The 14,654-nt window shown below is 64.4% G+C and overlaps 5 protein-coding genes across 5 annotated transcripts in view; all 5 read left to right on the top strand.

Annotated features, from left to right (window-relative positions):
• The first annotated feature begins 812 nt into the window (after nt 1–812).
• AMSG_01957 (uncharacterized protein) lies at nt 813–1,598 on the top strand. Its single transcript, XM_013906001.1, has one exon. It carries the CDS (start codon nt 923–925, stop codon nt 1,226–1,228), a length of 306 nt encoding a protein of 101 aa, XP_013761455.1. The 5' UTR covers nt 813–922; the 3' UTR covers nt 1,229–1,598.
• A 165-nt stretch (nt 1,599–1,763) lies between these two features.
• Nucleotides 1,764–4,954, top strand: AMSG_01956 (AP-3 complex subunit beta-2; the record flags this gene model as incomplete). Its single annotated transcript, XM_013906000.1, has 2 exons — nt 1,764–2,013; nt 2,520–4,954. The coding sequence occupies exon 2, from the start codon at nt 2,885–2,887 to the stop codon at nt 4,952–4,954; it is 2,070 nt and encodes a 689-aa protein (XP_013761454.1). The 5' UTR covers nt 1,764–2,013; nt 2,520–2,884.
• A 247-nt stretch (nt 4,955–5,201) lies between these two features.
• AMSG_01955 (uncharacterized protein) lies at nt 5,202–6,127 on the top strand. The gene is made up of 2 exons (XM_013905999.1): nt 5,202–5,322; nt 5,749–6,127. Exons 1-2 carry the CDS (start codon nt 5,230–5,232, stop codon nt 6,106–6,108), a joined length of 453 nt encoding a protein of 150 aa, XP_013761453.1. The 5' UTR covers nt 5,202–5,229; the 3' UTR covers nt 6,109–6,127.
• A 31-nt stretch (nt 6,128–6,158) lies between these two features.
• AMSG_01954 (uncharacterized protein) lies at nt 6,159–14,119 on the top strand (the record flags this gene model as incomplete). Its single annotated transcript, XM_013905998.1, has 3 exons — nt 6,159–6,329; nt 6,639–12,076; nt 12,106–14,119. 3 exons carry the CDS (start codon nt 6,159–6,161, stop codon nt 14,078–14,080), a joined length of 7,584 nt encoding a protein of 2,527 aa, XP_013761452.1. The 3' UTR covers nt 14,081–14,119.
• A 214-nt stretch (nt 14,120–14,333) lies between these two features.
• The window catches only part of AMSG_01953 (uncharacterized protein), a gene marked incomplete at its 3' end in the record, with an annotated part of 1,149 nt that continues 828 nt past the window's right edge, over nt 14,334–14,654 (top strand). Inside the window, exon 1 of the mRNA XM_013905997.1 lies at nt 14,334–14,445. Within this exon, the coding sequence (XP_013761451.1) occupies nt 14,350–14,445 (96 nt within the window). The 5' untranslated portion in view covers nt 14,334–14,349. The remainder of the gene's footprint in view (nt 14,446–14,654) is intronic.

Below are 14,654 nucleotides of genomic sequence, written 5' to 3'. Positions count from 1 at the left end.
TTTCCCCCCCCCCCCCTTCCCCTCCCCTCCTGCCCCCCCCCCCCCCCCCGCCTGGGGCCGTCGTCGTGGCGGTTGAGGGAAAAAAGTGACCAACGTTGTTGGCACGTCCAGTTCCCCGCCTGCCCCGCTTTGGGGAACGCACCGTCTTCCGCCACCTCGTACTTGGTACAGAACGACTTTTTCTTGCTACAAACCTCCTGGTGTACATGTGTGATGCGTGTACTCTGCTCCTATCCACTTTAATCCCCCCTATCCCTCCTCCATTAGCGCTATTCGTAGCTCCCTCGTCCTTGCCCATCGGTCGCTCCGCTCGCTCCCGTCGAATGTCCGTCGCCTCTGATCGCGAACATTGGCGTCGAGCTCGGCGGGGTGCTCCCTGACCTCCCCCTCCCCATGCTGAAGCCCATACCCAACCAAGCAGCTCCCACCACTGCTACACTCCCTCTGTACAGTGTGCTCCATCTTTTTTCCAGCGGTTAGACTCCGTATCCCGCTCCTCCTCGCCAAGGAGCCTTCGCTTTGCTGCCGCCTTCCCGCCACGCGTGCGGTTGCCGGTTGCTGGCGGCGGCCAACTCGCCTGCCTCCATTTTGCCTACCTACGCACCCCACACCGCCACTTCCTCCCCGCACTCCCCACCTGCCCCTCCGTCCCCCGGCCCCTGTCCTCCCCCTCCTCCCCTCCTCTCCTCTCCTCTCCTCTCCCATCCCCTTGCTCCTCTTGCTGTAACCAGCACCCTGTGCACCACTCACCACTCACCCCCCCCCTCCCTTCTCCTCGGTGGCTAACTATCTAACGTTTGCCGACCCACAACAGCACCGTTTTAGACTTCGGCTCGGACTAGGCACCCACCCTCTCCGCCTTTCTCCCACCCCCTCCACCCTCCACCCCCTCCTCTCTCTGATCTCTACACATCGAGTCACCATGGGCACGACTACCAAGCGCATTGTGTTCCCGTGGAACTACCCGGTCATCGAGAAGACGATTCGTATGGACCTGGAACTGACCGGCCAGGCTGCTGTGGACATTGTGCGTGAAAAGTCGCGCTGCTACAACATCGACGCACAGACCTGCTTCCTCTACCTGCCCGAGGCAAAGCGCCAGATTGGCAACGACGAGATCCTCGGCGACGTCGAGTCACTGCCGTCCGAGGAATTTCTAGAGTTGAGAGATCCAAACTCGGGGCCAAAGCCCGGCGAGGGCTCCAAGAAGTCGTGCACTATCCTCTAAGTCTATGCATCCTCTTGCTCTTTCGGCCCACCCCTCTCTGTTTCTCTCTCGCACATCGTTCTCCCTGGGAGCCTCGCGTTGCTCAGCGCTCGTGCTCTGGACAGCCGCCCGCTCTACACCGCAGCCTCCCTCGCTCTCCACCTTCCACCACCGCCCACCACTCCTGCTGCCTGCCCGCATCTTTCGCTTGCGTCGCGTGCTCTCTCATCTCTTCCGCCACTCGCTCGACACCGGACATGACCGGCGCGTCCTTGCAGCTGCCAGCGTCTCGCATTTACCGTTGTCTCCCCCCCTCCCCCCCTCTCCCCTCTCGCACACTCGACTTCATTCTACGGATCCAGGCCTCGGCACCCGTGACATGCCCCCCCCCCCCCCCCCACGACTCCTCTGCAGCCCCACGCACTTGCCTACGCATGGCCGTGAAGAAACGCCTCCTTGCACACAACTCCCATCACACAGCCGCCACCAGCCGCCACCCGCCACCCGCCGCCCGGTCGGCCCTCGCCGCCACCGACAGCGAGTCCCGCCACTCGACGCTGCAGTGAGTCCTCATGTCGAACGGCTTTTACGAGGCAGCGGGCTCTCCAGGCGGCTCGACCACTTCCGGCTTTGGAGGCGGCGGCTTTGGCCCAGGTGGAGCAAACTCGTCCGTCTCGTCGGTCTATGGCGAGGACGGCCTTGGCCTCTTTGGCGGTGGCACCGACGAGAAAATGGAAGAGGTCGCCCGCTTGCTGGACAACAGGTCGACCAAGGACAAGCTGGAGGGCCTGAAGCGCCTCATTGCTGTACGTAACCCCCCTCCTCCACACATCCCCCCCATCCCCTTCTCTTCCCTTTCTTCTTCTCTCGCCTTGTCCTCCTCCCCATCCCCTGCTGTCCCCACCCCCCCCTCGTCAAGTCACACGCATTTCAACGAATCGCCGCCAGTCGCATGCCCCACCGCCGCTTCCTCCACCCACTCCTCCACTCCTTCCCCCTTCCCCCTCCCCCCACAACCTCCCCCCAACCCACCACACAACCTGCCGCTCCACTGCCTTTCCTCTGCCGACCTTCCACACTCCCCCCCCACGCCACCTTGTCCTCCCCGCCGTGCCAGCGACACTCGCGATCGCGATCATGCTCTGGCAAATCGCGATCGTGATCGCCACCACAATTTCACCCACCTGGTCTACTACGACCTTTTCCTGCAGCGGAGGTAGCAGAGCGGGACAAGGTCACGGGCAGCAGGCCTGCGCGCAGAAGAACTCACATGAAAAGCACTCATTTGACTGATGGCGTGTGTGGGGGGCAGATGTTCTCCAAGGGCCGCGACGTCTCGCACATGTTCCCGGACGTGGTCAAGAACGTGGTCTGCGAGTCGCTCGAGGTCAAGAAGCTGGTGTACATCTTCCTGCAGCACTATGCGGAGCAGCAGCAGGATCTCGCGCTCCTCTCTGTGGGACGTTCCAGAAGAACTTGCAGGACTCGAACCAGCTCATCCGTGCGTCGTCGCTCCGAGTGCTCTCGTCGATCCGAGTGCCCATCATCTCGCAAGTGGTGGCGGCCGCCATCAAGACCTGCTGCTCGGACCCGAGCCCGTACGTGCGCAAGGCTGCGGCGCACGCCATTCCCAAGCTGTATTCGGTCTCTCCGGACACCGAGGATGAGCTTGTGGACATGATCGAGACGCTCCTCAACGATTCGTCGACGCTTGTGCTCGGCTCTGCGGTCAACGCCTTTAACGTGGTCTGCCCAACCAAGTATGAGCTTATCCACCCGCAGTACCTCAAGCTCTGCACGCTGCTCGTCGACTGCGACGAGTGGGGCCAGACTATGATCCTCAACATGCTGGTGCGGTACATCCGGACGCAGTTCCTCAACCCCAACGGGGCCACAACTGAGGAGGACGCCGACAACGACGACGGATGGGGCGCGTCGGGCCTCGCCCAGGACCTCGACTCGTTCTATGCCGAGGACGTGACGACTGCGCCTGACGGGGCGGTCAAGGAGTACTACATGCACGCAGACCACCGGGCTGTGCTCCGTGGAGCCCAGTCGCTGCTGCAGTCACGCAACGCGTCGGTCGTTATGTCTGTCGCCATGCTCTTTTTCCACTCGGCGCCTCGCTCCGACGTGGGCATTGCCGGCAAGGCGCTCATCCGGCTCGTCCGCTCGCACCGCGAGGTGCAGTACGTGGTGCTCTCGAACATTGCGACCATGGCATCGAAGCGGCCGTCGATGTTTCTGGGCTCGCTCAAGGAGTTCTTTGTCAAGTCTGGCGACCCGATGTATGTTCGCAAGCTCAAGCTGGAGATCATCACTCAGCTGGCGTCCGAGTCGAACATCTCCGCCATTCTCCACGAGCTCAAGCAGTACGTGCGGTCTGGCGAAGTCTCGTTTGTCACCGAGTCGATCCAGGCTGTGGGCCGGTGTGCCATGCGGGTGCCTGAGGTGACCGAGTCGTGCCTCGAGGGCCTCATCTCGCTCTTGCACTCCAAGTCGGACCTTGTGGTGGCCGAGTCGGTGGTGGTTATCAAGAAGCTGCTGCAGCTGCGTGCGGTGGCCGAGCCGACGGTCTCTGCGCTCACCGCCTCTGAGGTGGCGACCGTCCAGTCGGGCGCCCTCGACGACATCATCAAGCACCTCATCTACTTGCTGGACAAAATCTCCATCGCATCGGCGCGCGCGTGTATCGTCTGGGTTATTGGCGAGTACGCATCGCGGGTGCCCGAGTATGCGCCCGATGTCGAGCGCAAGCTGGCAAAGTCGTTTGCGGCCGAGGACGAGGTGACCAAGCTGCAGATCCTCAACATGGCTGCCAAGCTCTTCCTTGCCAACCCGAACCAGACCGCCAAACTCTTTGAGTACATTCTTGCGCTGGGCAAGTACGACGCCAACTACGACGTTCGCGACCGGGTCCGCTTCATGACTGCCGTACTCGCCAAGCGCGAGACGCCGCTCTTTGCCGCCGCCGCCAAGCGCCTCTTCCACGCGCCCAAGCCGGCGCCGCGCGTCGTCTCGCCCTACGCCTCGCGCGCAGCCTTTGTCATCGGCTCGCTCTCGCACCTGGTCGGCCACGCCACACCGGCCTACCTCCCGCTTCCCGAGTGGACGCTTGAGGAGCCCGACCACTCGCTGCGGACGCCAGCGGCGCCGCTGCAGGCCCCGTCTGCCCGCGGCTTTGGCTCGTCTGGCTTTGGCGGCTTTGGCCCCGATGACTACGCCGCAGCCCACGGCGTTCCGTCCATGCAGCAGGCACAGACACCGGCGTTTGGCGGTGTCGTCGGCGCTGCCGGCGACATGTCGCTCGACGCCTTTTACGCAGACGACGGCGAGTACGACTACTACTCGGACGACGACGCCGCACCTGGCGCCGCACCCGGCATGCCCGGCGCCGCCGCACCCGTCGGTGGAAACTACGGGTTCTACGGCGCCGCCACTGGTGCTGACGACGACTACTACGACTACTATGACGACGACGTGCCGGGCGCGTCTGCCACGCCTGCGCCCGCCTCGGCCAAGCCCTCGCGCACCTCCAACCTGCTCGACCTTGGCTACAGCGCCACCGGCTCGGCGGCCGCTCCTGCGTCCGCTGCTCCGGCCGCGTCTTTGCCCGCGGCTCCTGCCGGTGACGACGAGTACTATGACTACTACGACGACGAGGTGGCCGCCACTGCGCCTACCTTTGTCGCTGCCGGCTCTGGCCTCCTCGGCAACGTCAACAACTCGTCCGGTTCGTTGTTGTAGGCCGAGAGAGCAAACGTGAGAGCTTGGGCTAGCGCAAGAGTTTTATGTGGTGGGCTAAACAATCGTTGATTGTGTGTGAAGAAGCTGCATGATGAGCCCGTCCCAGCTAAACCAGAGTGGTACCAGGTCTTGCGTGTGTTGGTGAGAGAGCCAGTGCCACAAACGTGTGTGTGTGGGTGTGTGTGCCATTGTTCGAAACTCCGCCACCGACCTACGTCTTCACCCAGCAGACAACCATCATCGTCCACCTCACTAACTGTCCTTCACCCATCAACATGAGCATCATCCTCGCCGGTGTCTACTACACCCTCATTGTCCAGGCTCTTATCTGTGCCGTCCTACTTGTTCCTCTCTTTGTCTCGTGGAAGGTACGTCCGTAGCCTGCGGGGCCGTCTTTGGTTCTTCTTGCTGAGGTCGGCCATTCTTTGGTCTCTTCGCCTGTGAATGGTCACATGTGCGGGGGCAAGGGCATGGGGGGGTGGGGGATGATGACTTAATAAGATTGTGTGTCATGGTCGTGTGGTGGTTGTCGTCCTGGTTGCCGTCGTCGTCCTGGTTGCTATCCCCATCCTGGTTACTGTCCTCATCCTGGTTGCCGTCGTCGTCCTGGTTACTGTCCTCATCCTGGTTGCTGTTCCTGGTTGCTGTTCCCGTCCCCGTCCTGGTTGCTTTCCTCGTCCCGGTTTCCATCATCGTCGTCATTCCCCCCCCTTCCCCCCACCCCCCATGCTGGCGTGTTCGCCATCGTCGGCACTATCTCGGCCACTCTCTCGGTTGTGGTCAAACTCCTGCAGCACACCCTCATCTCCAAGCTCGTCACCCTCTCGGGTGCCCGTGGTCAGCTCGCATACTACGCACTCCTCGTCTTTGTGGCTCTCGTCTTTGCCGACTCGTTCCGCACTGCCACCACGATCGCTGACGAACGCGAGCATGGCGACGCGCACGCAAACTCCAAGGCCAACCAGATCCGCTACTTCCGCGCTCAGCGCAACATGTACCTCACCCTCATGCTCCTTGTTCTCTCGGCTGTCAACAAGGGCCTTTTCTCGCTCAACTACAAGCTGAAGTCTGCTCGTGAAGAGATCAAGGCACTCAAGGCTGCGGTTGCCGGCGGACCTGCCCCGACCGATCCGGACGCCAAGAAGGCCCAGTAACAAACGCCCCCATTTCGCCGCCCATCACTCGACTCGCACACCCACCGCAAATGTCGTCCGGTATCGCCGGCGGGCTCGGTATGGGCATCAACGAGGCCATCTTTGACTACCACGAGACAACCGACAATGGCCAGGAGCTCACTGTCCGTATCACCATGCAGGATCGAGACCCCAGCACGCGTGCCATCAACGAGCGGACAAAGTCCATCAAGTTCATGTCGGTATGTTGCCCTGCTGCCATTGTTCCGCCCCTTCCCTCCGCTCGCCCGCCCTGTCGCCCGCGTCTTGTGCGGCATAGCGTCTGCCCTTTCACACCCTGCTCGCCCTACAGGCACCATCGCTCGCCACCTACACCTACTGCACAACCCCGTAGTCGTCGTGTATGCCCTACATCCCCAGCGTCCGCCATGGGCTGCTTCGACCGAGGGTGAGCCGTTTACCAATTTTGCCGAAAGGCTCGTTTTTCACAGACTCGCGACTCAACCGCCGCCTCCCCCCCCCCCCCCCCTCCCCCATCCCTCCCTCTGCAGTCGGCGTACGGCGTCGACTGCGTGGCCAAGATCGCAGAAACGTTCAATATGGAGGCACGGCCTGACTATGGGCTGTACTTTCTCAACAAGTTTGACTTGACCAAGTGCTACTGGCTCGATCTGACCAAGACGCTGCGGTACTACGACGTGCACAACCTCGATGAGCTGGTCTACAAGCAGGTCAAGCAGCCGCTGAGGATTCTGCTGATGGACGGCTCGCGCAAAGTCATCATGTGCGACGTCTCGCAGCCGGTCGCCTCCCTTGTCGAAGTCATCTGCGCCAAGCAGAACATTTCCAACCCGGAAGAGTTCTCGCTCATGGTCGCCGAGGATGAGCTGACGGACGAGCAGCGCGCGGCGCGCGAGAAAGATCTCAAGCGCCGCCGCAAACGCGGCGAGCCAGTCTCCGACGACGAATGGCTCAAGGCCGACATGACGCTCAACGCCCAGGGCGTCACCGCCGACACCACGCTCCTGCTCAAGAAGAAGTTTTTCTTCTACGACGCCTCCATCGACACCTCGGATCCGCAGACCCTCTCACTCCTCTTTGAGCAGCTTCGCGACGACGTGACCTCGGGCGCCCTGCCGGTCCAGTTTGACGAGGCCATTCTCTTTGCCGCTCTCATGGCCCAGGTTGTGCTCGGCGCACACGATCCCGATCGCCACCGCAAGGGCAAGATCGATGTTCGCCCGTTTGTGCCTATCGAGTTCAAGAAGACCAAGAAGCTCGCCGAGAAGGTGTTCCAGGCCCACGCCAAGCTCGGCAGCATGTCCGTTACCGACGCCAAGTTCCGGTTCATCCAGCTCGCCCGCTCGCTTGACACCTTTGGTATCACTGTCTTCACCGTCCAGGAAGCCATCCGCAACAAGAAGGGCAAGTTGACCAAGAAGTTCCAGCCTATCCTCCTTGGCATTTCCAAGTCGCATCTCTTCCGCCTCGACGCCATCACCAAGCAGCCGCTTGAGGAGGCCTTTGCCCTCACCCAGCTCCGCCGCTGGTCGCCGTCCAAGACCTCGATCACCCTCGACTACGGCGACCATAAGGACGAGTACTACACCGTCCTCACCGAGGAAGGCCAGAAGATCTCTGCTCTCATCGCCGGCTACATCGATATTATCATGAACCAGCGTCGCGATCGCGCCAAGGAGCAGGAGGCCGACGAGCTCCGTGCCATCGAGGAGGAGGTCATCGCCCCGTCGCGCGCCGCAGGTGTCGCCCGCACCACCTCTGCCCGCCGGACCATGACCACCTCCTCGGTCTCGCGCCCGGGCCTCTCACGCCGTCCAGCGCCTGGCGCCGCCGGCTCGACTACAACCGGCGGCCAGTCGCTCAACAAGCGCTCGCTCGATCGCGAGCTGCAGTCGATTTCGGCGCTCCTCGCCGGTGCACCTGTCATCCTCGCTGACGATCTGCCCGACGACCTTGCCGACCTCGCCGACGACGACGACGCCAAGCTCACCTCACTGCAAGACGCCCGCGACATGCTTGCCGACATTCTCGGCGATCTGGCGCTCTCGGGCAACGACATGATCGCCGCCAAGGGCTCGTCACACGATGCTGTCCTCACCTCGGCGCAGCGGATGCAGATGCTGGCTGACGAGCTGGTCACCGCCGCAGGCACCACCGCCGCCCTCCTGGGTGCGCCGGAAGAGATGTCTGACGCGCTCGCCAACATGCAGATGCGGCTCGCGGGCGTCGTTGCCGCCGCCGCCAACGACGACGATCCCGAGGCACTCGCCGACGCATCGCGTGGCCTTGGCGCCGCTATCGATTCTATGCTCGCCGCTGCTGCCATTCCCGACGCCTCGCTTCTGTGCATGGATGACCTACTCGCCGCTGCCGGTGATCTCTCGTCGGCGCTCGGCGGCATGGTTGGCCTCAACGTTTCGGACAAGGTTGATGATCCCGAGGCCAAGGCCAAGCTTGCGGCTGCAGAGGCCAACGTCAAGGCGCTCTCAGACGCGATGACCAACTCAGTCTCGATGGCCGGCGCCCGAGTGCTCGACGACAAGGTCCAGGCTGCGCTCGATGTGCAGCAGACCCAGCTCCAGGCCTCGATCGTCGACATGCTCACCCTTGCCGACGTCTCGGGTATCGATCTTGCTGACATGGACTCGCTCAAGGCCGCCGCAGAGTCACTCAACGATGCCCTGCTCAAGCTCTCCGAGTCGGTTGCCGACGCGGATGAGCACATCGACCGCACCGCCGACATTGCGGCGGCCTCGGTCGCGCTCGACACCACGATCGTCGGCGTCGTCAACGCCGAGTCGCGGAGCCAGGCACTCGCCGGTGCCAAGACCGTCTCGGCCGAGGCTGCCGCGCTCGGCGAGCTGGCGGCGCTTGAGGCCACATCCGAAGTCAACCCCGAGCTCAAGGACGAGCTCAACCAGCTCTCGCAGAACCTCGCCAGTGCACTCGAGGCCTTTGCGGCTGCCACCGCGAACGCATCGACCGACAAGTCGGAGGCTGCTACCGAGGCGCTCAAGGACGCGGCGCTTGGCGTGGGTGATGCCGCGCGTGCGCTCCGCGCAGCACGCGAGCAGAAGCGCGCCCTCACCGATTTGGCCAAGGCGACCAAGGCATCGGTTGTGGCGAACAACACGCTGCTTGACGAGCTTGATGCTGCTGGCGAGTCCAGCTCTCCAGCGATGCTCAAGAAGACCGCCGGTCTGCAGACCAAGGTCCAGGCGCCAAACGAGGCGGCTGGCAAGGCGGCGCAGCTGTACCTCGCCGACCCGACGTCGCGATCGGCGCAGAAGGAGCTGCTCGAGTCGTCCAAGGCTCTGCTGCACCCGGTCTCTCGACTGGTGGTTTCGGCCAAGTCGTCGTCGTCGGGCTACGTCGATCCGACGGACCAGGAGGCTGTGGCCAACTCGGCCTCCAAGGCCGGCGAGAAGACTGCGCTGCTCAAGTCGGCCTTTGGTGAGGCCCAGGGCGTGTGCTGGGACCTCGATGTCGAGGCTGCACTCGATCGCATCCAGGGTGTGCAGGGTGATCTGGCGACCGCTGCGGCGTCGGCGGCAGATGGCTCACTCCCGGAGAAGGAGTTCTTCGAGAACGAGTCGGCGGCGCTCGCCGAGATGTCGTTTGCCATGGAAGCGCTCAGCTCGGCGGCGGCAGTGCTGGTGGCTGCGATGACCAACCTCAATCCACAGGATGTCGGCGCCGCGGCCGGCAACGCGGCGTCGAATGCTGCCATCCTCGCGTCGGCCGTCGTCACAGCGCAAAAGTGCAAGGAGGACGCCGCAGCGCGATCGAATCCGGTGGCGCTTGAACGCGCGTCTGATGTGGCCGGCGCCATGGCCGACCTTCTCACCGCCGCCGAGGCCCGCCACAAGTCGTCGTCCGACTCGACCGCCGCCGATGCCGAGACTGCGGCTGCCGTGGCGGCGTTCAAGGACGCACTTGCCGCCATGATGGCCACCATCCCGGGCGTTGGCGCCTGCATCCGCGCCGAAGATGCGGTTGCCTCGGCTGGTGCCGCGTTTGATCTGGCCTCCCTCCCTCCGCTCGCCGGCCCGCTCACCGACGCTATGACCGACGACCTCCTTGCAGCGGCGCGGGCGCTCTCGGACGCGCTTGCGCTGCTCAACCACGGCGCCAAGTCGGGCTCAAACTCGGAGCTCGAGCGTGGCGCCGATGACCTTACCGTCGCCTTTGATGCGCTCAAGACCGCGGCAGGCACGCTGGCGGCGGCGCTGCCGACTGATGGCGCCCGTGTCCCGCTGGTCACGGCGGTCAAGGCCGTTGCCGAGGCTGCGGCAGCGTCTGCTCGCGACGCACGTAGCCTCGCGCACGATGCCGACGACGAGGAGGCAGCAGGAGCGGCGGCGGCGTCGGCAGATGCGTCTGCGGCGGCGGTTGCTGAGCTCCTTGCGGTCGCCGAGTCGGCGTCGGACGGTGCGGCGACCGAGTTTGATGCCATCATCGACGCCCTCCTTGCCACTGTTGAGGCCAAGCTCAAGACCGAGTCCGGCGCCACGCCATCGGGCGCGTCGTACCCGGCAGCGCTCGAGTCGCTGGCGACGTCCAAGGCGACAATTGCCGACGCCGTCAAGGCGCTGATGGAGACGACCAAGATTGCGAGCGCGCCAGGGCAGGATGCACTGATGGCAGTGGCCGAACCGCTGCCAGGCGCACTGGCATCTCTTGCGGCCGCAATCGTCGACGCTGCAGCCGCGCTGTCTTCCGAAGGCGGCGAGAGCGGAGCAAGCAGCAGCGGTTCGTCAAGCACCACATCGGGTGGACTCGAGCCGGCGACGGCGGCAAGCATCGAGAAGAAGGGCACTGCCATCACAGGAGGCGTCAAGGCGCTTTCCAAGGCGGCGGCCGGTAAGCCAAAGGCTGCGCTCAAGGGCGCGGCAGCGCTGATCAAGCTCGCCAACACGCTTGCGGTTGTGGCCAAGGACGCGGACGAGAGCCTGGTGAGCCACAGCAAGACGCTCAAGGCCGCATCCAGCAAGCTCTCCAAGGCTGCAGCAAAGGCGGCCAAGAGTCTGTCGTCGGGCGGCGAGGTCGACGTGGCACCAGTGGTGGCGGCTGCGTCGCTGTTGGGCGCAGCGACGCGCGCAGTGTTGAAGGCCGCCAACAAGGTTGGATCTGGCAGCGACGGCGCGGGCGCATCGTCAGCAAGTGGATCGGGCAACGCGCTGTCGCCAGAGGGCGCGGCACTGGTCAAGAGCGCACGGGTGACGGCGGAGCAGCTGGTGGCGCATGTGTCGGCGGTCAAGGCGTGGGCAAACAAGCCCAAGTCTGCGCCGGCCAAGTCGCTAGTCAAGTCATCGGGCCGCAAGACAGGCGCAGCGCTGACAAAGCTGGAGAAGAAGGCGCAGTCGGCGGCACCGGGCCAGGCCGAGCTGGCGGCGGCGGGGAGCGCGGTTGATGCGGCGATCGAGAGTCTCGAGGAGTGCTCGATGGCGGCGTCGGTCGGCGACCTCACCACCTCATCAAAGCTCACGTTTGCGACGGCCAAGAAGCGTATCTCGGACGCAATCGAGGCGCTCGCCGAGGCGTCCGGGAGCCTGAGTGGCGAGAGCGAGGCGATGGCGGCGGGTGCGAACAGCGTCGGCGCGGGCGCTACGCAGCTGGCGAAGCTTGTGGCAGCGGCGGCGGCGGCAGTGACCGATGAGCCCGACGACTGCTCCGCCATCCTCGCGGCCGGAGTGGCGTTCACCTCGGAGCTGCGCGCGGCCATCGACGCGGCTGGCACTGGCGGCGATGCGAGCGCCGGTGTCGAGGCCGCAGGTGCCGCGCTTGTGGACGCACTGGCGACGGCGGGCGCAAACGCCGAGGGTACATCGGCGAGCGGGTCGTCGGGCGCCGATGCTGTGGCGCACGCGCGTGACGCCATTCTGGCGGCCGCCGAGCCGGCCAAGGACCGCGGGATGACGTACAAGGACTACCAGTCGGACATCAAGTCACAAGGCAAGAAGCTTGGGTCGAAGATCCTGCATCTGGGCAAGGCAGCAAAGAGGTGCCGAAGCGGATCATGGTGGCGGTGGATGAGGTGGCGACGCTGTACGCGCCGCTGATGGCGTCGGTGGCTGCGGCGGCGACGAGCTCGTCGGCGCCAGACGAGCTGCGGGCGGCCGGGCGTGCGCTCTGCGACGCGTCGATCAAGCTCTTTGAGGAAGCGGCGGAGCTCAAGAGCTCACCCAAGGACAAGGCGCTGCAGGCCAAGGTGGCAAAGAGCGCGTCGTCCAAGGTAGCCAAGACGATTGCGGCGCTGCTGGCGGCGGCCAAGGCCGAAGCGTCGGCGGAGAAGGATGCCGAGGAGGCAGCGATTGCCATTGAGGAGGCGCTCGGTGAGCTCGACACCATGTCGTTCATGGTGACATCGGGCTCGCTGGCGGCGGCGGAAGGCACGACGTACGCAGACCACGAGGCGGCAGTGGCCAAGGCCGGAACCAAGGTCGGCAAGGCGCTGCTCAAGGTAGAGGCGGCAAGCGCAGGCGGCGATACCGGCGAAGCAACCAAGGGCCTTGCCGAGAGCGTGAGCAAGCTGCTTGCGTCGCTGGAGGCCGGCGTGCCGGCGCTCGCGGATCTCTCAGCACAGCAGGCGCTGCTGGACGCGGCCAAGGCACTGACTGAGGCGCTGGCTGCGTTTGCGACGTCGTCGCTCGAGCTGGCGAGCGATCCTCAGTCGACCGAGGCAGCGGCGGCGGCAGCCGAAGCCAAGGCGGCGTCAACCAAGGAGCTCAAGCGGTTCCTCAAGGTCAACGCCAAGGTAGAGGAGCTGGCGACGTCGGGCAAGCGGCAGGTGACGACGGCGATCGAGCTGGCCAAGCAGGCGGTCGAATCGCTCGACGCGGACCACAAGGCTGGCGACAAGGACGACGGGACGCTGGAGGAGCTCGAGGCGGCGGCGGCGGGCGTGTCGGGCGCGGTGACCAAGTTTGTGGTCACGGCGCGCAAGGGCCAGAAGCCGGCGGGCGAGGCGGCGTCGGCGCTGGTGCGGGCGCTGGTTGGCTTTGTTATGGCCGGCAAGGCGATCGGGCCCGGGGTTGAGAACGAGATCCGCGCTCCGTTTGTGGCAGCTATGAAGGAGCTCGGGGCGGACGTGATCAAGGCGCTCAAGGTGGTCAAGGCTGCAGGCGGAACAACCAAGAAGTCTGCGACGGCGCACAAGGCATTGCGGAAAGAGGGCGCCAAGGTGGCCGAGGACGTGGCCGAGGTGCTGGCGACCGGGCTGGTGGTGTCGAACCCGGAGCTAGCCGGCGAGGGATCAGCCGACGCCATGGCGGCCAAGGAGCTCAAGTCGACGGCCAAGGACATCGAGAACTCTGGCCTCAAGAAGCTCAATAGGCTCCGGCCTGTGCGCGGCGAGGACGGCCTGATGTCGTTTGAGGAACAGCTTGTCGAGGGGTGCAAGACCATCATGGTGGCGGCAGCCGGGCTGATCAAGGCTGCGGCCATGTGTCAGAAGGAGGTCATGGCCCACCAGGCAGCTGGCGAGGGCGGCGAGGGCTCGATGTGGCACACTGACACCGACTTTTCCACCGGCCTCATCTCGGCGGCGCAGCGAGTCAATGCCGAGTGCAAGCTCCTGGTCACTACCGCCGAGACGACGGTGAAGGACAAGCCAGAGAACCCGGCGCTGCGGATCAAGGCCGCGGTCAAGGGCATCACCGCCTCGACCGCCCACCTTGTTGTCGCCGCCCAGGTCAAGGCTGGTGACTCGAAGCCACAGAAGCTGCTCAAGAAGGCCGGCGGCGACGTCAAGCGGACGGCCGAGGCGCTCGACTCGATCGCCACTCTCTCGTCGGCCGCCGCCGCTGCTGCCGCCGGTGGCGACGACGACGACGAGCTCGATGACGAGGGCCAGGTCGCAGCTAACAAGGCTGACATGGAAGCCCGCCTTCGGGTTCTCGCCGCCCAGCAGGAGCTGGAGAAGGCGCGGCAGGCCGTGCTCAAGCGCAACAAGCGCAAGTACAAGAAGTAGATTAAAGCCGCCAAGACGCGCAACAACGCGCGATCCCTCTTACCATACCACAGCCAAACCAAGCACGATGACCACAGTCTTTGAGCACATGTGCAGTCGATTCATGGCACAACGTGCCGAGTTGACAATGATGGCCAGAGAGCAGCCTGTGCAGTTTGCGGTGGCGTTCTTCTCGGACAGAGGGTGACATGATGGGGAAGTGGGCAGAAGCTGTTGGTGCGGGCGGGGGCGGGCGGAGGCACTCGACTTTGAGCACCACATTGGAGACGATGGACGACGTATGGGATGACGAGGTGGACGAAGTGGAGTACCATGCAGCCATGGCCTCCCAGAACTGGTCTCGCATGGAGGATACCTTTACCACAGTACGTGTGTGGGGAGGAGGGGAGGAGGGGAGGAGGGGAGGAGGGAGGGGGGAGGGGAGGAGGGGGATGGAAGGGCTCCGTGGGGAGAGGGACTTATGCGGGGATGGTGGTGATGGTGATGGTGATGGTGATGGTGATGGGGTGGGTGGGTGGGTGTGGTGGTGGTGATGGTGGTGGTGATGGTGAGTGGTGAGTGGTGAGTGGTGGAC

The sequence above is a fragment of the Thecamonas trahens genome (genome assembly GCF_000142905.1).
Source record: "Thecamonas trahens ATCC 50062 unplaced genomic scaffold supercont1.7, whole genome shotgun sequence".
In the NCBI taxonomy this organism is placed as follows: domain Eukaryota; order Apusomonadida; family Apusomonadidae; genus Thecamonas; species Thecamonas trahens.
Note: the sequence above shows the minus strand (reverse complement) of the source record. Positions and strands in the feature narration are given on the sequence as shown.

Bases quoted from the DNA above. Each gene is read 5' to 3' on its own strand.
- AMSG_01957 (XM_013906001.1), top strand. From the start codon at position 923: ATGGGCACGACTACCAAGCGCATTGTGTTCCCGTGGAACTACCCGGTC.
- AMSG_01955 (XM_013905999.1), top strand. From the start codon at position 5,230: ATGAGCATCATCCTCGCCGGTGTCTACTACACCCTCATTGTCCAGGCT. The intron at 5,323-5,748 runs GTACGTCCGTAG...AAACTCCTGCAG, and splicing joins CTCTCTTTGTCTCGTGGAAG to CACACCCTCATCTCCAAGCT.